Here is a 24,654-nt window from a genome sequence, read left to right as displayed (position 1 = left end):
CCTTAGGTGATTAAAATTCAGCAACAAAAGCAACGTTCTACAGAGCAGTACATACCAGGGATCTGTAAAGAGGAAAAAGCAGCTTTACCCTTAAAAGTTTCTGAGGAGAGCTAAGCTTCACAAAAAACTCTACTTTAGCTGCTATAAAAGAGAGTTTTTAATTAAATGCAGCATTTTACTGTAAAGAGAACAGACTTTACTTATGTCAAACTGCTCCTTTAGAAGCCACATAAAACTGTAAAAGACAATATATGAAAAAGCTTTCTTATAGAAAAGAAGAACACCATCCTATGAAGCAGATTTCCAGATGTTTGGAAACATTAGAATTTCCTGTCAGTATATTTAGGTAACATTAAAATGAGGTTAACTTTCCATTCTGCCATCTCTCTTCAAAGATCAAAGAGCGCTCACTGCATAAATTGCCTTATCGGTAATGTGTTGAAGTAAACTATGGAAACAACTTTATAAGAAGCAGTAGTCTCCTTTTGTTGGTTACAGTATGACCAAGCAAACTTTTGTTAAAGCTAGACATATTTTTTACCTCATTTTATAGTAAATGCAAAGAGAAAAAATCAAAACACTGTATTTGAATATATAATAAATGCATAGAAGTAAAGAGATAACTGAAAACTCCCTGTATTCAACTAAATCATAGTAATTAGTGTAATGTCTAATAAAATAAATGTACATAAACATAAATGTAATCAACAATATGTTATGCTTGTACTGCTAATTTTAAAATTTTATTCAGGGACGGTTTTGTGGGTTTGGACATTTACAATATCTTTGAAATTTAGATTGCATCCCTAGAACCTGTTGTGACGTACAGAATCCAACAAGGAATTTATTGATTTAACTGAAAATAGAGATGCAAAGATTCAGATGGTACAATAACTATCAAAAAAAATTGTTTAAATATTGCCTATATTAAATACTTCTAGAGGCTGTAGCTGCAAAGTAATATGAGATTCTCATGTTCTTGGGAAATTATTAGAGTGGGGATTTTTGGGGGGTGGTATGGGGGGGTTTGTCTGCTTAATAATTTCTGTTTAAGGAAAAGTAATGCTACTGGGAGAGATTAGTAAATTTTTGGCAATACTGTACAAGTTTACTGTATGGCTTATATAAACGTTCAGACATATGAAATACCTTTTAATGGAGGTTGGGGTTTTGTAGAGGAGTGGTGGTTCGTTTCTTTAAATTTCTTTTAAATATGAGCTCTTTTCAGTTATCCTGAACATACTGTAGAAAGGCAGTTTTTAATACATACATTTAAAAAAATTATCAAGATGATAAGAAGTGTAACAAAAAGTGGATTTTTTTTTTTAAATCACCTATCTAGTCATACCTATATTCTCTTGAAATATCTTTAAGACAGAGCCTTCAAGTTTCAAGAAATTAAGGCACCAACTTTAGCTGGACTTCAATGTGAGCTGAGTGACTTATTTCCTTTAACTTCTGTGCAAAATTTTTAAGAAATACTTCACTGCTTATTTCAAGGCTTCTTTCCAAATCCCAGTCTAGAAAAATATCCCTTAGGAAGGAGTTTGATAAGGACAAGAACTGATAGCATCTGCCAGTTCCAGTTCTGTGCACTCCAAAGTCAAAATGTTGCTTTCTTGAAGTTTTATCTAGGTGTTTTGTTTGTTGGGGGTTTTTTTTCCCTATTTTAATGGATTTGAAACTTTTTCTAATTAGACTCAGGAATTGACATTAATACAATTCTTTATTGTGTCTTTAAAATGCAAACCCCTTGTGTCCTAAAAAAAGTTTTAAATGAAATGTCTGGAAATGAATTTCATTTCATACTAATTTTGCTGCAGCTTTGAAAAATAATTTGAGTTTTGATTTTTTTCAAACATGCCGAAATATCAAGTATTCATTTATTCGTGTCTCCTTTTTATATCATTGTTAACAATACTAGACATAGTTTTATGTCATATAATTTTTTATTCAGTTTGTTGTCTGGTTTTAAAGAGACAAGTTGTTTTTCTTTTTACTCTTAGTTGGAGAGGTTCTCTTATTTTAAAACCTTTTTGAAGTTGTCTTGAAATATAAAAATAGAACATCTGTGACAGATCTGTTTTGAACATATTTCACATTTCAGGATCCAAGGAGATCTGGTGGTCTGTGGTATTCGCTTGTTAATTTCTTGATGAATGGGTAGAAAGGCCATGAAGTGCACTCAGTACAGCATGTCTTCCGAAGATAGATGATCTCAAATAAATTCTATTCCCAATCAGTTTTTGATTTGTTAGGTGTTAAACCATTTCTTTGTAAGGACAGTGTTTACAAGCCTTGTAATGAGACAGCCCTGTGAGACCTTACTCTTCTTGCTGTAATTTTGATAAATGGAACTCTAATTCATAAAGGATATAGTGATTGAAGGGCAACTCTGGGTCTCGTACACTTTCATTTAGATAAATGTTTGGTACAGTACAGCAAAACTGAGGTGCACTCAACAAAGTGATAAATTTAAACAACAGCCAAACCAGAGCTTTTTTTCCATCAAGACAAAGAAGTGCCATTTACAATATTTCTTTTAGATAAATGTATGTTTAATATTATAAACCCGAATGGATTTTAGAAACATTTGTCTTATTGCTAAGCTCCAAATTTGCCAAACTAATTTAATGCCTTCTACTCCACTGCATTTCTTACATTGGTGTATGGCAATATTTCTGTAATCTGGTAACTGGAACCATCATCACAAGGGATTTAAAATACACTAAATTTAAAACCAAACAGAACAAAAATAAAAAAACCCAGAAGTTTGGACATAAGATTGAAAACTTTTCCAACCATTAGTTACTTGATTCAATTTTAAATTGAGTGAATAATTACAGTCAGGTGTACTAAGCAGTAACCTATGCAAGTGAGGTAGTGATCACAGCCTAATAAATAAACACAGCAAAACACAGGGTATTAGTATGTATCAGCATCAGTAATGTCTTTATCACTATCAGTATCCGTACGGTCCTAATGGAGAAAGCAACAGATAGGAAGACTAGAGGTGTTGTCCTTAATTTTGGGCTTGATAAAAAAATGGGGGTTTGCTTACTTGTTTGTCTTTACCTTCTCTATAGTTTCAGAAATAGCAATTGGGACAATAGCAATAGTATACAGAAGGTGAATATTAGGCAATGTTGAAAATTAGGTTGTCTCAGCCTGTGGTGGAGTCCGATATCAAGTGGCATGCTAACAGTGATCTTCAGAGTAAACACAATAAGAAAAAAAATATGCCTCTAGCATTTTTATTTATATGGTGTGACTCTCCTGTGCACAAACTAATTAAAAGACTCATATAAGAGTAGGAGATAAAATCATAACATCTTCCCCACTGTTTGTAATAACAAAACTGCCTGACACATCAGTTCCATTCCATGCATCTATCTTCACCAACCTATCCGCTTACTATATTCCTCTTAGTTGTCCTATATTAATATGAGGCCATGAGTCTCATACTGGGCTTTACCTCATGATTTTACATCTGCCATAATAGTGAAGTTCAGGCATTGTGGAAGACAAACAAAATCCACACATGCCTGGTTCTGCTCAGATTTCACTCACTGTTCTGTAGCTTAGTAGTAAGTAAATCTGCAAATTATCATTCAGAAAGGAGAGATCAGGTTTGGAGTTTACTTCTTGGCTGGCAGAACTGGAGACGCCCATATCTTGTATGGTCCAAGATGAAGATGCAGAGTTTTCTGTTTAGGAAAAAAAAAAGACAGAAATCTTTCTCTCCTAAGGCTACTATGAGTCTGTAGTACAGCAAAAAAACCTAATGACCTCTCCCCATCTAAGAAAGAAACAGTGTGCAGATGTCATAACAGTACATGAAAACTATTTATGATATGAAAACTACTATCAATTGACCACACTATGATTAATTTCTTACATCATGCAAAGAAACTCTGCCAAGCACTAGTAGAACCTTCTCAAAATGTAAGATGGTATGTCTCCTGCTGTAAGGAACCACCAGTCTGAATAGAAAAAGTCAGTTGTAGGCAAGAACGAAGGGTGAGACATTCCTGTGAAGTCCTTTGAGGTAATTGGCACATGTCCATACACCAACATTTTTATTTTGCTCCTTAAAAACACACACAGAGACGCATACCAAAGTTCCCTCACCATACTTGTCCATTTTTAGTATTTTCTGAATGTCTGCGTAGTCTACCTTGTTGGTACTCTTTATTGAGATAACCCATCTCCTGTTTCACCATCCTATCCCTCCTATATCTAAGATGAAAATCATGACAGATTTTTGAATTCCCAAAAGCAACTCCTTGATTTACAGTAGATGGTTTGAGCTCTCAAAGGTCAGTCGGACACCAGAAACCCAAGAAAAACTGCTGAATTTCTTGCAGGTGGAAAACTAATGGAACAACACTGAACACAAAGCAAATAGCAATTATTAAAAGCAGGAGAGTCTTTGTGAAACACTTAATATTTTATTCAAGATATATTCTGAAAGATAGCATAAGGCTGCATATTTTGTAAACCTTGATAAAGTTTTTGAAAATGTTCCTTCCCTTTTTCGATAAAGAAGATTTATACTGTGTTTTTCTACTTGGCTAGGGTTGTTTTGTATTTAAAATATTATTCAGCTAAATTAACAACATTTGTACCTTTTTTTAGGCACTGAAGAGGATGTAGTGAAGTCAAAGAAAACTTTCCGAAGTCAAGCTGTGGTAAATCAGAATGCAGAAACAGAGCTTATGCTGGAAGGAGATGATGATGCTGTTAGCCTGCTCCAAGAGAAGGAGATTGACAACCTTGCAGGTAATTATCTTTTTCACTACAACTAAAATATGGGCCAAAAGGCTCTTTTAAACTTGTTAGCTCTTAACCTTTGTGGTTAATGTCTTAATATTGACAGCTAAGTATACAATTCCAGTACGTATTCTTTGTGTGCTAGATTTAATATCATGTCCTACCTCCGCGAACTAGGGAAACTGATTATAGAGCATGTGCCCATTGCGCAGTCTTTCAGCAGAGACATGAGAAATAGCAATACCTCAAGTGCTTTTATTACTGCCTGAAAACCACTGTGGGAATGTCTCTTTTTTATAGTTAAAATGGAAATGCGGACTAATTCCGTAACTCAGGGTTTTGTGAGTCAGAGTGCGGTTGTGCGCGTTCATGACCTGTTCCCAAGTGCCACGCAGCCTGCGGAGAGACACCTGCTTTCCTGCTGGCACCCACTTCTCCCACTGATGGAGTTAAGGGGGATCTGCAGTATCTCAACCCATCTGTCACAGCGAGGGAAGAAGTTGCCTGTTGTAAACAGGATCTAAGAAGGAAGGAAACTGCAGTCAAGCTATGAACTTTGTTAGTTAGCAGATGAGCTGGGAATGAATCCTCTGTAAAAACCTACATGAGAGATCCCTTCCGGTCCTTTCTCCCTGTGTGAAGGTATGCAGTAAGGTCTTAGTTGTATCCGTCTTCTAGCAGGTTCTGTTACAGTTCTGTCTGCAATCCTACTTTTCCTGAGTACGTAGTCTGGAAAGAAAGTCATTATGAAAGTTGAAAATGTACTCTCCACTCAGACGAGATAAAAATGTGAGAACTGTGAAAGGCAGCATGAAATTTTTATATTTTTAAAACACCTTTATTAAATTACTCCACTAAGGGAAAATTTTTGTGATGTCTCCGGGGGTTTTTTCCTGCATAATTGAATTTCTAAAAGAGCTACCTTTGCTCCTGCACTTTCTTCTGATGACAAAGTGGAAATCTGTAGCAAAGATAATATCATGAAAAAACCCCAAAACAACAAAATTAAAGAAAACAAACAAACAAAAGCAAAAAATGCCTACGTGAAAGTTAGTCTCATACTTTGAAACTAGACCCGGGCAGAGGGGAGAAGTAAATGCTTTTATTTGGGAGCAACCTTCAGTATATGATTATCACAGTTAATATGTCAAGCTACTTGCTTCCTCAGTCTGCAGCTAACCATTGCTGAGACACTGTTGTCTCGAGGAAATAAAATAGTAAGACAAGCAGGATCATTAGTGGCATAATTTGATGGATGTCCCTTTCTCCTTTAGAAGGACAACTCATCACTGCTTTTGCTAAGTTCTTAGATGTAAGAACAGTGCTTCCAACTAAATATGCATACAGTTGCTGTAGTTTAAAGTCCGCAATATGCAATGCCATTGAAATATTAATTAGAACTGCAAAGTGGACATGAAAAATTCTTGCCCAGTTTGGCAAATCTCAGAGTCAGCTATGGAGTTCTTATATATGCACCATTTCTTTCAAACACACCGATGAGATACAATCCCTATAGCTATATCCCTCTGCAAAAACTTGGTATTTCAGTGTGTCCTTAAGTATTTATGTGTAACATACCCTTTTAGTAGAGATCACTACATACTTTACATCCCCTGCTCCTTCAGGACATGGCACAGTAATTCTAGTCCTTTCCTTTTACAGTTCGTAGAAATTGGGAGATCTTGTCAGAATTAGAAAAACAGAAATTATAGAAACTTTAACTTTTGAAATATTGACAGGACGTCTGTCCTAACAGTGTCAGAAATTAACCTTTATGTTCCCTATCAACACTAACAGGGCAAGCAAGGCATCTCCAAGCATGGTGAGGTGATGTGGTAATGGTGCTATATGTGTACCAAAAACTGTGAACTTCTCAAAAAAACCCCACATTCCACTACCTCATTTTTACTATCAGATTAACTGCAGCCTTTGCTGCTCCACTCTTGCTTGTTTTTGGAGCTTAAATGATTTTGAGAGTTAATGGTCACACACAATGTCATATGTGTCTTCTGTAAATTTTACCAATCGGTGAAAAAAACCTGAGTCCGTCCATACCCTCTGTTTTGCTCCATGCTTATGCATGATTTTGCATATAATGATGCCACTGCTTTCCATGGTTTTCAGTTTGTACAATCTGAAATTTGAGTCCAATAATTGAAATCAAGAAAAGCAGTAGGCAAAGAAGGTGGCGTTTATGCCTAAGAAGGTTAGAACAACCTGTGACAGCTCTAAAGAGCAGGTCCCAATAAAGCCACATTGTCCATTCTTGTCTAATTCTAAAGAGTTATGAAGATTCACTGTATGTGATCTGGAAATCTTTGAGATATATCAAGTTATGGTATAGCACAGCATCATTTATATCTTGTTACTTTTCACAGTGGAATGACACATAGGAATTTCTATATTCAGATATGCCTCCAATTTAACTTTAAAGCTTAAATCAATTTAAACCTGGTTTACAGCAATTTGGTTTGTCTCAGTAAGGGATAGGAATTAAACAAAATCATTATAAACCAGGTTTAAATTGATTTAAGATTGTCCACATTTAACTAAAACAATTTAACATTGTTTATTCCATGAAACTAAGGCACCTTTTTAAAAGACGAGACCTTAGGTTTTAGAAACCTTTTCACTAAGAGAATATAAATATTACAATATTTTCATTTGTGAAGTTAAAACTAAAAAAAAAAGGGGGGGGGAAGTTTGAAACAGATTGAGACTGTACAAAGTTATCAGTAAATACCTTTTGTTCCAGAGACTCTTTATAGTTTTTCATCAACCATTTGGCACAAATCAATGTAAAGTTCACTTTGATAAATTACATATGGGATGGAGAATTTTTAAGTAATTATAGTCTGAATATTTTTATTGTATAATCTAAGTATTCCTTATGTTGCAATGGCAGTTGGTCAGATTTCATGATATTAAGTAGCATTTTAATAAAATATAAAAATCAAATTCCATGTTATTACGGTCTTAGAATTATGACTTCTAAGTTTGCATCAAGATTTTTAACTAAAGCAGTATTTTAACTGTCTTACAGTACGAGTTATCAACAGATGTTGTTCTTGTTTTAGCATTTACATATTAAAATATTTTACATTTTTCTGTTTCAGTGTTAGCTCCTTTTCTTCCCAGACTGTTCACTTCAAGAGGCAAGTCACATCTCTGTTAGAACTAATGATTGAGATAGCCCAGTCAATTTTAACAGTTTTCTAATATATTGTGAATCTGTGGGTGATACAATCAAATCCACTGTAGTGAGTTGATATTACTAACTCTTCTCCTTTTCTTTTCTTTTTGGATTTTCTAATGCTGCAGTAGGGCTCTTAAGTACTTACCTTTTCTCTTAAAAGCCTGAGAATGCAAATTTCCTAACAGTTTGTCTTCTGCTTAGTAGGTGATTTTTTCAAAATGAAAAATATGTGGATGTGTTCTAATATCACAAGCTGGCATTCTCAAAGGGAAATATGTTTTAATAGATAATATTCTTTCCTCAAACATTTTTTTAAGCACTGATCTTGCACTAAAATAGATCATAAAAACAAACAAACAAACCAACCCCAACAAAACAGAATAAATGTAGAACCACACAGGTTTTATGCATTTTGCATTTTAGAAATACGTTCTCTTCTCTTTGTTGCGAAGTTGCAGCTGACTTGCTGAGAATTGTTTGTGCGCATCTGAGAGCAGAATTTAGCCTTAATGACATTTGTGAAAGATACATGTTCTGTAACTGGAGCACATTTCATCTATTTTGTCATATGGCTAGTGGCAACAGCAAATGGGCCCCAGCCAAGCAAAGTGTCCCTGACAGAGTCTTTTGCTACTCTCTAAAAAGTAGTTTCTAGAAAGAAAAAAGGAAATAAAGATAGGAGGATATGAGGCTTTGGGTTATTTTGGGAAGACAAAAGGCTTTGGCAGGCATCTGTCTGGTTACTTGCATGGGCTCAATCAACTCGGATTCTGACTTCTGCATAAGCCATGGTGAATTACAGCCTCACAATAGTCTTTCAAGAATAAATACATATTATTCGCTCCATTATATGAGGAGATCGAGCAACTCCTCCAAATAAACCCAAGGAAAGCCACTAACTTCTTTTAATGCATCTTAGTCTTTATGTATCTGCAGAATCTTCCCTTCTTCTTGGACAGCTGTCTCTAGGTGGAAGGAAACCCCCCTCAATGCAAATATGCCAGGAAGGTTTGAGTGAGACACAGCATCCCAGCACTGCCCTAACTTTTAGGAACTCTGAAATTTGGTGTAGAAATATTTCTAGAAAGCAGCATTACCACTGCTAAACAAGAGCTGATCTTCCATCCAAGCCAGCATGGGTAGCTAGTCCACATTGGCTTGAGGACTGAATGTGATAAGCCCTTTATCCAGACTTCTTGGTAGTGCGCTGAGTGTATTGACTTACTGCCCTGTGCTAAGGAACACACTGGGTCATGAGGATTTGACAGCTTGTATTATTATTAATGAGATATAAGACCTTTCACTTCCAGGTCATCTGTTTGAAGTCCAGACAAGACTGGTGGTAACCAAACATTATCAACATCTGTTTTGTGGCCTATGCAAAATAAACCTTTTGTCTCGTTTCAGACAAACTAACAGAAATCACCACGATTTGGAGCAATTTCCAATTGAAAAAAATATTTGATGCTGTCGTTAGAGGAAATTGGAATAGTGCCAAAAGTTCTACTACATAGAGTTACAGTTAAAATTGTATAGCAGTACTTAAAAAAAAAAAAAGTAAATCATTTAGCCCTGAGGGAAATTTTCTATTCCAGGTTCTAACAAAGGACTCATTTACATTTCTGAAATTATTTTGAAGTCTTGCATAGGGCCAGATGCAGTAATAAAAGCACCAACACGCCGAGGAACTGCATCTAAAGCCACAAAAAGCTCACAAAATAAGTATTTGGGATGGAAAGCTTAAATACGATTTACTCTTCTTTATATATATAATATGCACTTAATATTTATACATATACATATTTAGTTACAATAGCATTTCTTATGGCCAAAATCTGACATTGAATTTTCTTTGCAAGTGTTGACCAGTGTGGACAATCTCTGCTAAGCAAAGCTGTTTGCAACTTTTTCTTACGTATTCTTAAGGAGTAATGGAGGGGCTCATTTTCTTGGGTTTTTTTCTGTTGCCATATCAAAATGATTTTTAAGGTGTGCACGATCATTGCCATTGTTTTTGTCAATGGAGTTAGACAAACAGTAGATGTTCTTAATTATAGAAAAGAAAGATAACTTGGGCCTCTGCTAAGGAGGCAGATTCTCAAATTATTAGATTTTACAGGCAAAAAAAACCCCATAATTTTTTTGTTTGGGCCATCCAGAGAAAGTTTTGCTACATTATCTGCTGTCAGAGTAATAGGTTGAAAGAAAGGACCAAGTAGCACACTATATTGCCTCCAGCAGCAACCACAGTCTACCCAGGAGGTTTTGGAGGACAGCAAAGCGTGACAGTGGTTCTCAGAGTGGTCTCACCTTCCCTCCCAACCCTTCTTCTCCTTCCCTGGTGTGTCCTCTCCTGTGAGGATGGGAGAGCCCTGCCGCCCATCACGTGCTCTCCTACTGCTCCAGTTGCCATCCGTACACCAGTGCCTCTGATGGTCTGGGGTGGGGCCAGGGAGCAGAAAGGAGTAACCACAGGGGAAGCCCAGAAAGGGCTGTACCAAGGATGCAGTGATGCTTCCTAATAATTCTCTCTCAGTGTCCAACAGCTTGCACCTCTGAGGCTTCCAGAGTCAGAGGTAGTAGTTATTTTTCTTTTTTTTCTTCCCATTTTCTTTCTCTCTCCTCTCTCTTGCACTCTTTTTCGCTTTTTCTTTCTGTCTGGAGGTGGTTAAGGTACCTTAAGCTTTTCCATGGTTTATTTTTTTCTCTTTAAGAAAGTATGTATGTATATGTGCACAGACAAATATGTCAGTTAAATAACAAATATCAAAATTTCATTAGAAAACACCAAAAAAAAAGTCTTAATATTTCTCCTAGTTTTTCAGGCATCTCAGTGGAAACTGTTCACTGGATTCAGCATGCACTGCTGAGTAGCTGTCTCGCCTCAAACGCCATTTTTCTTGCAAATTAGCGCTCAAGATAGGAATGCCGTTGCGGGGGGTTGCTTGTTTGGGGAAGGGACAGGAACGTGGAAGAAGAGCGATTCTTTTCCCCTTTTTGTGGTAGACACATAACCACATAAGCCTTGTACTTCCGAACATGGAAATTTAATTCAGCCAGATTTACACAGTTTCTGCTTATTATATATTCAGATTTTGATCCTCAAGTCTAAGTATAAAAAAGAAAAACATATTTGTATGAGTTTAATTTAGAGTATAGATTCAGGCATAAACTGAAAACAGTTATACTTTTGATATGTAGTTGGCTTTCACACTGAAAACAAAACAAAAAAACCCCCCAGTTTCTGTAACATACTATTTTTAGACATTTCAGTGTTTATTCTAATCATTTTTTCCACATTACTATCCAAAATAGCTTAATATTTTATAAGGTGGTTGTCAGTCACATATCATAGTGCTCCTAAGCACAGCTTTGAAGAGCTCTTCTCTTTGTACCTTATTACACCCCATTCTAAGTCTGAGCATCTTCCACTTTTAAAATGGCAGCCGGATTTCCAGCTTTCCGAGCTTTAAAATTGTACCAAATCAAACTTTGTTGTTTTGTCTTTATGGGAGGCTCTGAGAGTGCTTCATGTGCTCTGACTGTCCATTCGTACCAGTCTACTTAAATTTCTTTTTTTTATCCCCATAACTTGCAAACCTCTTCTTATTTGAAACTCCTAAGGCTGCAGAATTAGGCTGCAACAGAGCCTATGAGTGCACACTTGCCTAGTGCTTAGGTCTGTAGCTTCACCACACCCATCATGGAAGTCGTTAGCTGATCAAAGGTCAAGCTGATGAGCTACCTCAGAGGGGGAGAATGCAGAAGGAAAGGCCAGGAGATAAGGAGCCAGCCTCCACAGTTCTGCACCTTATTTCATCTTTGCTATGCAATTGATTTCCATATGAAAATCCCTGTTCTGCAAAATCTTTGTAAGACCCTATAGGGACAGACCTATGTAGATTAGTGGTAGGAGTGTATCTAGAACTTTCACTGACCTATGGACAGGGGTTTTTGCCTTTTTTTGTTTTGTTTTGGCATTTGTGTTATAGAAGCAAGCTAAAAAATCAGTCGAGAAGACAGTTTGGTTAGTCTTGGTTTCATTGACCAGAAATTGTACGAGAGGCAGCTTCATCCAATGCACTTAGATGGTCCTCGCTGGTAGCCTGTTACACCAATGCTTTTAGCTTGGCTTTCTAAAGAAGGAAGGTTTACGTGAGCATCCTCTGTCAGCCTCTATCTTTGTAACTTCTGAACCTGGAAGCCATTTTGAACAAACTTCAACACAGGAGTAAGGACTTCAGGAGCAATGAAATTCCTGCGGTGAAATCAGGTTGTTAGGGAAGAAAGCCTACGTGACAGAGCCTGCCACATCGGTTCTCCCTTTATTAGGTACCAGAGAATCTTTGTGGGAGAGTCTTCAGAAGCTCCCTAACTGTGGGAAAGCAAAACATGCAATCAACCAGTAGACGCAGTTACACTCAAAACCATTCTTTATTCATTCTGGCATTGTTTAGAGATGCTTGTATTTTCAGAAAATTTTGAAGCTACAACTATTGAATCTTAGATAATTCTTCCAAATATACCTAGCAAGTCACATGTTAATTCAACAACAACTTTCTTTCTTCACACACACATATAGGAGTAGATAACCAAATAAGTGAACTTTAAAATAGCACAAGCTATCTGAACTTAAAACGTCCCTTCACTGCAGTCTCAAGAAGTATAAGGCCTAACAGTTTATCCTGAAGAACTTTTCCAGAATGGAGACTAGAAGAAATGAAAGCTGAGGGCTCACATCTTTCATTTCATTTCTAATCAATTGAGCTCTATTGGCGTGACAAGGTACACAAGCTGGACTGTATAAAATACCTGTCAAGTCTGGTTTACTCAGACTTGTAACAGGGATTTGATCCCTCGTGTTTCTGATTCGTTAGAATGAGCTCCTGTTTCAGTGGTATACTGCTAGAGCAGGATGCTATCTCTGCTTTCTCCTTTCTTCTTCCAACATTAAATATGCCTTTAAGGTGTGTTTTTTCTGTTACCTTTTGATTGAATAGACAGCTATAGTAGCTCTCTCGGAGAGAAAAGCTGTCAGTTAGGTGGGCGTGTTCAACATCACCTTGAGTTTTCTAGGTTTAAGTACTTTAAATTTTACCTGAAAAAGAGGAGGAAGCTAGAGTGGGTCATAGTGCATTAGTGTAGTATACTCACATCTGGATGCACTGCTTAACAATCAACTTCTTAGTTTCTAAACCAGCTTAAATTACTCAGTCCTTCCGAGGTATAGCTTCAGGCAGAGCACACTGTATGAATCTAATTTTGAAGTGGCAAATGTATGCATTGCAGTAGTGAGGTCCCTATCCCAAACATTTAAGTTTCTGGCCAGCTGTAAATCATTAAGAGGAGTCTTGATTATTATTAATACTTGATCATCTGGCAGGTTGGCACTTGAACATGTCCTGGAACAATACTAAACCCACATAAGCCACTCAGAGCTTGAGCACAGTCCAGAGGTTCTTGTGTATGCCACAGAGCAAATCAGAATTTACCTGCAAAAGGGGGCAAAAGTTGATTTTCTGAGTTGCTTTAGGCTGTTAGACACACAGCTAATTGTTCCATGGGACCTTCAGTGAGAAGACACCTAATAAGATTGACTTTGGTACAGTATTGAGCTTGTCTCTGCGCATTCTGTAACCATTCTATTAAGTGGTTGTTTTCTATCACACTTTTAACAATATAAAGAGATACCTAGGAATATTGTGAAACACGTTTTCCCTCTGTAAGAAGTACTATTTTATATTTTTCTTTCAATGTGACCAGGAAAGTGTGGAATTCAAATAACAATTTACTTGTGGAGGTGCATATGTCACTTAATTCAAATGTATGGAAAATGTGTATATGTTTGAGAGAAAATTACTTTTTTTTTTTCTTAAGCAATACTATTTTCACAATCTCACCAAAAATATGTGTTCATTTCTTACTATTTTATTCATAGTTGTAAAACATAAGATTATTTCTATTTACATTTTCTTTCTAATCAAACACATTTGTTTGCTGTTATGGCACCACTTAAGAGAATTGAGTTGCTGTAATTGTTTAGTTATCGTTGTTGAAAAAGACCATTGAAGTTGATCTTTGATGTCAGTAGTAGTGTTACATGCTTTATGCAGGAAAGGGGGGAAAAAGTGGGGAAAATTTTGCATATCAGGGCCTATCCACACTGGCAATGACATTTAAACAAACAATAAAAATCAATCCCTCCCTCACAATATGAAACATATGATTGTGCAAGAGTAAAAAGCCAACAAAGCAAGCTTGAATATCTCTGAAAACCAGGGAAAGGAATTGGGGTTGTTATGCAGTGGGGAAAGAGAAAAACAAGATTATAGTCATGTTTAGACTTAGATTCTGGTTTTTGCAATCAAAAAGTTGTGCAAATTATTCTCTTTATTGAAACCGTTGAAAGTGCTATGTAAAGGGAGCTATGTATATACATTCTTATAAAAGCTTTGGCTTAAGTGAAGGAGTTACTCCCTGTATCTGCTATAGTGGAGAACAAATTGGGGGCAACCATCCTCATGTAAGTTCAATATATTTACTACAGAAGTCTTTCTAAAGGGTAGTTTGGATCAGATTTACGAGAACAATAGGAACGAAAAAGACTAAATTTTGTGAATTGTTTTTTTAGGAATCTCACGTTGTTTACTTGTTGTTTACATGGCAGTGCATGTGTTATATTAATGATGATAATTGGTTGAAATATTTTTCTGACTACAGAGCTTTTCCCAAAGGCTTCTGGTGCCTATACCTGTTTCCGCTTGTATGCTGTGTGATTTATATTACAAGAAACTGAAGGTTTTGTGTGCGTGAGTGTGTGTTAAGTATAAATTGTTTCAGTTATAAGGATTTGTAGTAATTTTAAATTCAAGTCAGTGTCAGATACACTTGGCTTTAGAGTTTAAGTGCTGAGGGAATTTCAATTGTCTTATTTCAGGTACCTTGTCAGTGATTTTTAATAATTATTCTTAATATTTGGAATTCTTGTTTAAGTATCATATCAAATTACAAATTGCAGTTTATGCAGACTATTTTACATAGTAAATTTATTAGTTTCAGCTAGTCTGTTTTATAATTTCCATGTTAAACAGTATATGAAAAAAGATGGATAAGTTTTTTTCTTTTAAAAGTGTCAGCTAAAAATTAAACATTACAATATTCATCACTTTTTTGTAATAATTACCAGTAGATTGTAAAATTAAATTGGTCTAGCTGATTGGATATGTTTTCAAAGTATTTGTCCCAGCTAGTATTTTTTCATCTATAAGTAATCACCAAAATATTATTTTAAAAGTTAGTCTTTTAAGTCTGCAGCAGGTAAATTGCTTGATTTCATAATTCAGTATATAAAAGCATATATCTTATCCTACTAAGGAGTAATTATGCCCAATCATTTTAGCAAATATACCTCCGGTGTAATTTTCAGGCTCATAAATGTAACACATCTTTAGTTCTTACGGTTAAAAATGACAGTTTATGAAAATGAAAATGTTTGAAATAACAAGTTCAAAATACCACTCTTTTGGAGCTTTCCTTAAGAGGTGTAAATTTGCTGGTATTGCTTTAGCAGATAGCAAACTCCTTCACTTGATAGAACTTTTCACTTGCATTGACTTTCTTTACTTGAACTTGAAAAATGGAATAGCCAAGACAGAAGTACAAGAACTATGTACAAGGACTGAAGTTTCTGTTTAACAAAAATTAATGGAGGCGAGGAGAGAGCCTACATTCTGCTTTTGTTCACTGGGACCTTCTAATCCCACAATCATTTGCTTTTGGAAAGAAAATATTTTAAAATGTATATGCGCGGTAGCGTTTATTTTAGAAATGTAAATCACATGTGCCGACCACAGGGATCAGGCAAAGCGGAAAATTCTCCATTTGAACAGATTACAAGACCCGTGGATCTAAAGTGATTTCTGGTCTGGTTTTAAGACCAGAACTTCTTTGTGAGGTCGCTGCCTCTCTGCTATGGGCCGCCCCGACCGCTTCAGAGAGGTTGGGAAAAGGCAACGAAATGATCCTTAAAAAGAGATGCTCTTCCTTAGAGCCCCAACAGCTGACAAGCTCTCTAGACGCGTGTCCTCTCCACAAACCCCAAGCTGCCTGGTGAAGCGGAGCAGCCACAGGTTGGCTTTTCCCCCGGAGAAGGGAGGGAAGTGCCCTCGGCGTTTGCCGGCGGCTCCCGATGGCGGGGAGCGCCCGGCGCGTCCCCGTGTGCCGCTGCCGGCCGGCGCCCCCGGGAGCGCAGCCCCGAGTGCGGGCAGAGCCCGCTGCGCTTCGCTTCTCGAGGGCTCCAGCCGCGCTGGGAATGAATATTTACATCCCCTGGAAAAGCGCAGCTCGCCGCAGAGGAGCTGGGGTGAAGCTGGTAGTCGGAGCCTGTTATCTTCCCCGCATGCGAATGAGCCCGTCCCGCGGCTCTTGGCTCAGGTGTGCCGGGCTTTTGTTTCATTAGATTATCAATTGGGTTTGGGAAGGGGACCCAAAGCTTTCCCGATAGCACGATGCCATATGGAAAATCTGCAGTATTTTGATTATGCTCTATGTAAACATTTTAATATCGGATCCTTAAAATCCAGAGACTATCCCAAAGGGGATTAAAACATAATCCTCTCTCTATATAGCTGTAGTGGATTAATTTCGTATTCTCTCAGTGGCTGGCTTGCTCCCTGAAGGCTACAACAAAAAGACTCAGTGCTCCTTAAACATGCTATGGAAGTGGAAGTTGTAATTGGAGATTTCCAAAGGACAAGTGTAAAAATGACACACTGTTAATACCGAATATTTTTTTCATTTTGTGCTTTCGGGGGGGGGGGGGGGAACCCAAAACCCAAACAAAACAAACCAAAACCTGCAAAGATTTATTTAACTTAGTTTGAACACCCCCTCCCCCGAAATCCCATAATTTGACCACTGTTTATTATGCTTTCTGCTTTTTTTTTTACCAAAAGAGAAAAGAAAAAGAAAAAAGGCGAAAAAAAACCCCAACCCCAAACCACACAGGCAAACGTTTTCTCATCTGAAAAGTACAATAATGCTTATTCCTTGTCGCATTTTAATACCTTTGGCATGTTTACATTGCAACAAATCTAGGGTGTCATTTGAGCAGAACGCAGGGCAGATGCCAAGGTACCGGTCTGGGAGCTCGGAGCCTTTTCTCGGGAGGAGGAAGCCAGAAATCCCCGATTTCCCCTGCATTCAGTAACAGGCTCAGAAGTTAATGTCCCCTTTGCCTCCACATCCACCCCCTGCTTTTGCAGCTCTGCCCTCTCCTCCAGTACGTGAGTGCTTTTCGCTAGCACACCCGCTTAGCCGGGGTGCACCCATTGTCTTCTCCTGGATGTCAGATAATAGGTTTTGGCCTTTTGACCATTAAATAGCGGTGGCTTTATTTTTATTTTAGCCACACAACACCAGGGAAAAGAGGTAATTGGATTAAATTGATGGTCTTCCTTCTGGGATTCAGCAAAGCCCACAAACGCCTCCTTAAAATGATAGAATATCGGGTCGTTTCCAGGACGAATCTTCCGAAGGCGCTTTTCTTTCCTCACAAAGGCCCGGGAGCCCATCACCGTGCGCCGGGCCAAGCGGCGGCTCCCGGCCGCGCTGCAGGGAAGGGCGAGGGGAGGGCTGGGACGCTCAGCTTGAGAGGGCAAGTGCTTCTGCAGGGCAGGGAGCCGCTGTCTGCCCAGACCCCCCTTCTGTAAACACAAAGAAAGGGGGCCTGGGGAATAGAAACCCAAATCCACTTGTAATCGTACAAGAGAATCGGGCGTAATTACTTGAGCAACCTAGATGAAGATTGATGAGGCTTTAAAGCGGCGTTTCGGATCGATCACCCTGCCCTTTGGAGCCTGCAGCCGGGCTTCCCCGGCTCGCCTCGGCTCGGCTCCTTTCTCACGGCTCGGGAGGGAGAGAAGATGGAGGCGAGACGGGGAGAGCAGCAAAGCAAGCCCGGCGCATGTGATTCCGATCAGCTGACTAGGGTCAAGAGGCTACCCCGGTTTATTAGGAGATGGAAAACAATAAAATGAAAGAAAATAGAGTTTGTATCAATATTATCCAGCCTGCCACGCTGGGCTGCTGAAAGCTGTCACTGAAACTGTGCGTTTTAGCTTCTACTTGTACACACAGTAATCCGCGCCTTCCTCTTTATTTATTTTGCAGCGCAAATGACAAAACATTGTGCAATACGGTCTCAAATTGGGTGTTACAGTAAAGTAAAACATTAACAACATGACAGTTAGATGCGCCGATACAGGACTAATTTGGGCTAAGTGAGTAATTTGAAGCGTTGCTTGCAAGACGTGGTAGTAAAGTGTGCATGCAATGCTGGGGGAGGAGGAGAGGTTGCATCCGTGCCTGTTAGCCTTGGTGCGAACTGCAGCCCGGGGCTTGCCTCCACCGCGCCAGGGCCTCCAAACAGGCGCTGCCTCCGTCCCCAGAGACACGGGTGTCTGGGGACGGCAGCTGGAAGCGTACACGGGCACTCTCTGCCGTCTGAGCAAGGTCTTCCTGATTGCAGAGGAGATTTTTAACTGCATAAAACAACCAAACCCTTTTTAGCATTCACTGAAATGAGCAGTTTGCCAGTTTCTGAAAGGTGCGTCAGATGTTGTACCCAGTTTCTCAGTACTGAGGCTTTTATTATTTGTACGTCAGGTGTGTGTTTGTGCATGCGTGTGGATGTGTGTGTTCATATATGTGTATACAAATTATCCTACACGCTTTAGTAGTTAAATCTAGAAGAGTGTTTTATATTTAATCTTTTAATTAGAGCAAGTGAGCTTCCTAAACACAGACACTGTCAGCTCTAACAGTAGATTGCATTCATATTGAAGATGGTGAAAAAGTGATCCCCTGTTGTCTTTTGCATTAAAGCAGAAGTTGTTGTTTTGTTTTTTCCGGAATTAAAACCTAACATTTTGTGCGGAGAAGGCTGCCTTTTATAATAGGTTTTCCCCGTCCCATCTTTTCAGTGCCCGTGCAAGCGTCTCGTTAAGGAATATATTTGAGCGAAATATTGATACAGTAATTTAAAAAGGATTAAGGGACAGCAAGTTAAAATAAAAATGCTCTTGCCCTAAATATATTTAACGATGCTAGCCTTTGTGTGCGTGTGGTATTGAAGTAGGTAAAAAAAATTAAAAAAATTAAAAAAATAATCTTTCGCCATACTGTCGGAGTTGAGGTCTGGACCCAGAGTTAAACAGAATGTCCCCAGGCTTCGCAGGGTCGGTGTGGCGGGCAGGGGCTGCGGGCTGCTCTGCCTCCCGCCCGGCCCGGCCGCCGCGGGTCCGGCCGCCGCGGGGACCCTTCGCTGCCAGGTCGAAGCTTGTGTGTAACGAGTCGCCGCTATCGCACATAAACAGCGATAGTGTTAACGAGGAGCAAAAGGGCATGAAAAGAGAAGGGACCTACTTCTAAGAGGCAGCTATTTTTCACTCTAACCCCTCTGAGTTTCGCTGCTGGCTGATTTATCTCACAATCCCGGAGCTCACAAACTCGCTTCTGTCCTGACTGCGGAGTTCAAAGCACTGACCGCGGGCAGGAGGGGAATAAACGGCGGTTTACAAACAGAGTTTATTAGGGGGCTCGCCGGGCGCTCGCTTGGCGGAGGGAAGGGGAAGGGCTACCGGGGATGGGCCGGCCGGGCGCCTCCAACCTGACGCCGCTGCCCTTGCCTTGCAGGCCCCGTGGTCCTCAGCACGCCGGCACAGCTCATCGCCCCCGTGGTGGTGGCCAAGGGGACGCTCTCCATCACCACCACGGAAATCTACTTCGAGGTGGACGAGGATGACTCTGCCTTCAAGAAGATCGATCCTAAGGTGAGTGCGGCGGGCGGGCGGCCCCGGTCCCGGCCCCGGTCCTGTCCCACGTGCGCCGGAGCCGCCCCCTCCCTCCCAACTCCGCTCCCGTCTGCCGCCTCTCGCTGCGTTTTAACAAAAAAAAAAAAAAAAAAAAAAAAAGCGCAATGTATTAATGATGTTAAATCCTCTATTACGGCAGCGTGCGCGTTCTCCAACAGCCTTTTCGCTCGGTGCCTTTGTATGAACGTGGTCAGATTTAGTAGTTAAGCCAATTGCTCTGAAATCCCTGGAGGGAGCAGCAGTCCCAGCCCGCAGCCTTCCCGAGACACAGCAGAGGCTTTTACCCCTTCCGAGGGTATCAGAGAATCCCGTTATTTGAAGAACGTTAGTTTACATGTAAGAAAATACGGCGCGTTTGAGTAAACACTGCTGAAATGCAAGTTATTTTTCTGGAGGGAAAAAAAAAGAAAGAAAGAAAAAGAAAGGGGAAATAAGCATGTACCCAAGACTTGATTCCTGGGAAAACTCTATTTTTTTCTGAAGTCATTTACTACTACCAATTCCCCAGCGCCGCCCCCCCCCCCCCCCCCCCGCCTTCGAGAAAACCTCCGGCCCAGCCGCAACAGAACAGGGGTGCGTGACTTGAGCAGAAACCTTTGCGTGGCTTCCTCCCCGCGGGAACGGAGAGGGGGGCTCCCACGGGGGGAGGAGGGGGCATACGGAAGGGACGTGTGTTACAGGGCGCTCCCCTCGCCTGCATCTCTTTTTATTCTTATCGCTGTTGTTTTATTTCTTTGTTATTGCACTGGAAAATGTTAGAAGAGAGATACTAGAGGAGGTACTTTTACAAAGACCTTGGGGTTTTTTTCCTGCAGAAATATCATAAATAATTGCCGAGAAAAATGCTAGCGACCTCGTCTGAATATGTTTGTAATAAGATGATTTCTCTTTGACGAATAATTTTTCAAACTCGGAACTTTCTTCGTAGTGCTGGGGGAAAAAAAAAAAGATTCTGTCAGAATCGCTGAGTATAGCGGTTTCGTTAAAGTGCACCCACTGGAAATAGTTGCTAGTGGGTGTTACACAGGCGATCGGCCTCTTTCAGCACTTGTTGACTGTTAGGCTACTAAACAAAATCCACGTTGTTATTTTTGCGTTTTGCTCTTAAAGCCTCTTTAAAGAAATGCATACTGAGGAGGACCAGGGTTGCAGTATGGATAGGCAATTTCGGATCGCTCGCTATTTTGTAGGCACGCACATGTTATTCCCTCTGAATGCCTTGGGAGCGCAGGGGCTTGATTTCTAGGAGTGTAATTGGCGATCTTATCACATTCATAACGGATTTGTAGGTCAGAAGTAATATTGTTGTTCACTTTATTGGTACCGGCTTGAACTTTTCACCTATAAATTTTGTTTTCTTCTTTATTACTACCTGCGCCAAAATGCTAATTTTATCAGGTTCAGTCCTTCTCAGTACATACTGCTTCAGGGATATGTTGTGTTTCCTCAGCTTTGTTCAAAACCGAGCAGAAACACATCAGCGCCGTATAGTAAATCTTTCGAAAATAGATTTCTTTTCTGATGGCTGAAAAAGTGTTACTGCATTAATAACTACATCGGTGGCTGACAGTTGCTGATGGTCATCTGGAGCTAAATTCTAACGTGTTTGCACCACCAATATTTCCCTGATCTACAAAACTATTCAAAATGCAAAATCAGGCGGCTGCCCTTAAGTTTTCTGCTTTACAGGATTTAAGAAACTATCAACAGAAAGGCAAAATTCACAAAATATTGCTACCTCTGTTTTTTTCAAGTAGAAAACTTGATCCGGTATTGAAACGCTTACCCATATGCATTTTACTTCATTTATTAGCTTGTAATTAAATAAATCAGCAACAGAAATTAAAATCTAAATCACAAAAGGTAATTATCCAGTGTATTTCAAGTGCATTTTCAAATATATAATTCCAATATTCAAGCGTTATTATATAAGCAGAATCCAAATTTCTTTTGAATATATTTAAATAACATTTCAAGTATATTTATGGAATGTTAGAAATAGAACAAGCAATATATATGAAACGAAAAATGTAAACTTGTTAAGTTCAGACACTTCAAAAGACAATTAACAAAAGTACCATGATAAAATCTACCTTTTTAAATGGTATCTTCTCTTTAGCAGAAAATGTCCTTGAAGTATCCAAAATGGCAATTTAACTTCTGTTCACCAAATCACAAAACACCAACATCCACAATTTCAAAGACAATGTGAAATCACAATATTTGATACAAATTAAAAGATACATTAGGGTTTGTTCAGGTGGCATATCCAAATAGCTTTTACTCACAGAGGGTTTACCTAAAAATACCGGGGTTTTGTTATAATCCGTTGGTACCGTTTCTAGGCAGAATGGTCACAATCATGTTAAATTACAGCCAATTTTGCTTTCCGGGTAGCATACTTTTTTTTTCCCTTAATTATTTTTTTTTTCCCACGGGGAACTGCAAAACTGTGGCGAAGATAAGAGGAACGATACTTGCTGTTCTTACTGGATTTTCTTTGTGAAGAGCCTAAGCTATATTCCTTTTTAAAGGAGAATATTATTTGCATTGTCAAGTGGAAATATTTGACTTTTCGAACAGGCAGCTTAAACTTCATCGGGAAATAAGCAGATTTATCGGTCGGGCCGGTTTTATAGTTACCCTCTAAAGTTTCTCCAAACTTTTCGGGTTGGTAAGTATTTCCCTAGCCAGTCGCCACGTTTGTTTGGCCGCGTTTTCCAGGGCCGAGTGAGGTTTGCCCTGAAAGAGGTCTAAGTTGGGCAAGAAGTAATGCGGGCACCTCCTGCACTGGAGGCAGGAGATGAGCTGCAGTAAAATCCCGTTGAGCCGGTCCCCCAGGCACGACTCGTCCCAGTCCGATTCGCGGGGATGCTTTTCGCATTCGTAGGAAACCAGAGTCTTCATGTGATAATTATTCAGGGGCTGGCCCGGCAGCTCCAGGTGACGGTCCCGTAAGGTTTTGAGGATAGAGAGGCATTTCTTCCTGCAGCCGCCCATCTGCAGTCTGTTCTCGGCTTCCGCGAACTGCAGCACCCAGGCATCGCTCTCGGCCGAGCTCTGCTTGCCCGCCAGAGAGTGGCATTCCTTGGATAAGAGGTTGAAGCCTTCCGCCTTGACCTCCGCCACCCTGTTGGGTCCCGGCCAGGGGATGTGGGGAAGCGGCCAGTGGGCAGCACTCCGCGGCCAGATCCCCGTGCATTTGAACGCCGGAGTGATCTGCACGACGTACCTATCCCTGATTCTCAGCTTCACTTCGCTGGTGTCCGCCACCATCTTTACCACGTCTCTGTAACTGCACTTATCCACGGCTTGAGCCACCAGAGTCTGAAATCTGGACCGGATTTTGCGAGCGGAGAGGTAGCCAGACGCCGTGATGAACTCCACCCAGAGGGACATACTCCTCTTGCGCCCGTCGCTTAACTTTAACACAGCGCAGCCCGGCAAGGAGCCGTCGTCCACGAAGTTGAAAACCCCCATTTGGTTCAGATACAGCACGACTTCAAACTCCGTGGGGGAGATGACTTCCAACCCCTCGTAGCGATTGTCCATCTCGTTCAAGGAACTGATGAAGCGAGGCTCCTGCACCTCCACCTCTTTCAGCACGTCCGACACCACTTTGCAGACTTCTCGGATCGTTTTGGCGATGGCAGCTTTCCTGGCTTGGCATTTCTCGTTGTAGTATTTATTCAGATGATACACCAGCTTGGCCTGGGCCGCGATCATGTTGGGGCAGAGATCCGGATTGTATACCGGAGTCTCGCAATAGGCTGTGGGATCCAATGCGGCTGCTAAGGCTGGAGCCAACTTCAGAGGAGAAACAGGCTGCCGCACTCTGAAATGTAACAAATGTTTTTCAAAAATGCGCTGGGGCTGCTGCTCCTCAGATGCTCTCTTCCTGCTTTTTTAGATCAGCCGTCTTGAAGTGTGTGTGGCAGGGGAGGGAAGGGGGGGGCGGGCGGGGGACTGGAGGGGGCGATATTTTTCCTCCCCCTTTTTTTAAAGGGTCCGTGAGTGAGAGGAAAGCATCGAGAGCTGCACCTTCCCCAGCAGCAAGAAAAACAAAAGTTGCACTGAGACACAGCGAGGCTTCCAGTAGTCAAAATAATAAAACCTCTTCGTATTTATTTATGTTTTCCCGTAGTAATCACTATGTGTGTGCAGGGTGGTTAATCAGATGGTGGAAAAAAGTGCCGTGTGTGTGTGTATATGTCAGAAGAAGCTGGCTGTTGGTTTGTATAAGAGCCCAGATGCACTCGTGTGGAAATTATAAAGGCAGGGCCAGGCAGGCGGGCGGCCAATCGCCACTGGGCTCGTCACTGCAGCCTCTTTCAGCTCAAAGCCGGCTAATTAATCCCTCTCTAGGAGATAGATATGTATACACAGACACATACACACACACACACGCACACGCAGGCACATATAGAAAGGTAGAAGGTTACTGGCAGAAAAACCGCCCCGGTCATCTGTACGCTCGGAAATCAAGAGAAATCGCTCTCCTTTGGGTGTAACCTGAAGGGTATTGACGTTTCGAAAGGACTTGGCAAAACTGTGCGGCTCCGCACTGAATCCCTGCGTGCCTCCCCACGGCCGAGACGGGAATGCAGGTGTATTAATGGGCATCCATCAACTAGGGAGCTACAGACCGGGCTCGCTCCTGCAGGAGCAGAGGCGTAAATTCATTAACTCACACTCGGCGTCACATCACGCTGTCCTTTCCTCCTGATAGTTGTCTGTAACTGCAAGCGAGAAGTTGTTGGGTTTTTTTCCTCTCGTGAACCGGCCAGTGAACAAGGCAGCAAATTCACGGCA

General features: G+C 40.3%; 2 protein-coding genes across 8 annotated transcripts in view; one reads left to right on the top strand and one right to left on the bottom strand.

Moving 5' to 3' along the window:
* NBEA (neurobeachin) overlaps window positions 1–24,654 on the top strand; it is a 517,855-nt gene that overhangs the window by 336,222 nt on the left and 156,979 nt on the right. For 6 of the 7 annotated variants that reach the window (XM_054837772.1, XM_054837762.1, XM_054837753.1 and 3 more), the window contains 2 exons: window positions 4,639–4,782; window positions 19,664–19,800. In XM_054837772.1, the coding sequence (XP_054693747.1) occupies window positions 4,639–4,782; window positions 19,664–19,800 (281 nt within the window). Of the gene's footprint in view, window positions 1–4,638; window positions 4,783–7,889; window positions 7,929–19,663; window positions 19,801–24,654 lie in introns of all 7 variants that reach the window. The other variant, XM_054837791.1, reaches the window with a different exon arrangement.
* Window positions 21,751–24,076, bottom strand: MAB21L1 (mab-21 like 1). The gene has a single exon (XM_054837815.1). It carries the CDS (start codon window positions 23,566–23,568, stop codon window positions 22,489–22,491), a length of 1,080 nt encoding a protein of 359 aa, XP_054693790.1. The 5' UTR covers window positions 23,569–24,076; the 3' UTR covers window positions 21,751–22,488.

This window comes from Grus americana, chromosome 1 (genome assembly GCF_028858705.1).
Source record: "Grus americana isolate bGruAme1 chromosome 1, bGruAme1.mat, whole genome shotgun sequence".
NCBI classification, from domain to species: Eukaryota; Metazoa; Chordata; class Aves; order Gruiformes; family Gruidae; genus Grus; species Grus americana.
The sequence above is the reverse complement of the archived record's forward strand: the minus strand, read 5'-3'. Positions and strand labels throughout refer to the sequence as shown.

Excerpts from the sequence above, each read along its gene's own strand:
- MAB21L1 (XM_054837815.1), bottom strand. The coding sequence starts at position 23,568 with ATGATCGCGGCCCAGGCCAAGCTGGTGTATCATCTGAATAAATACTAC.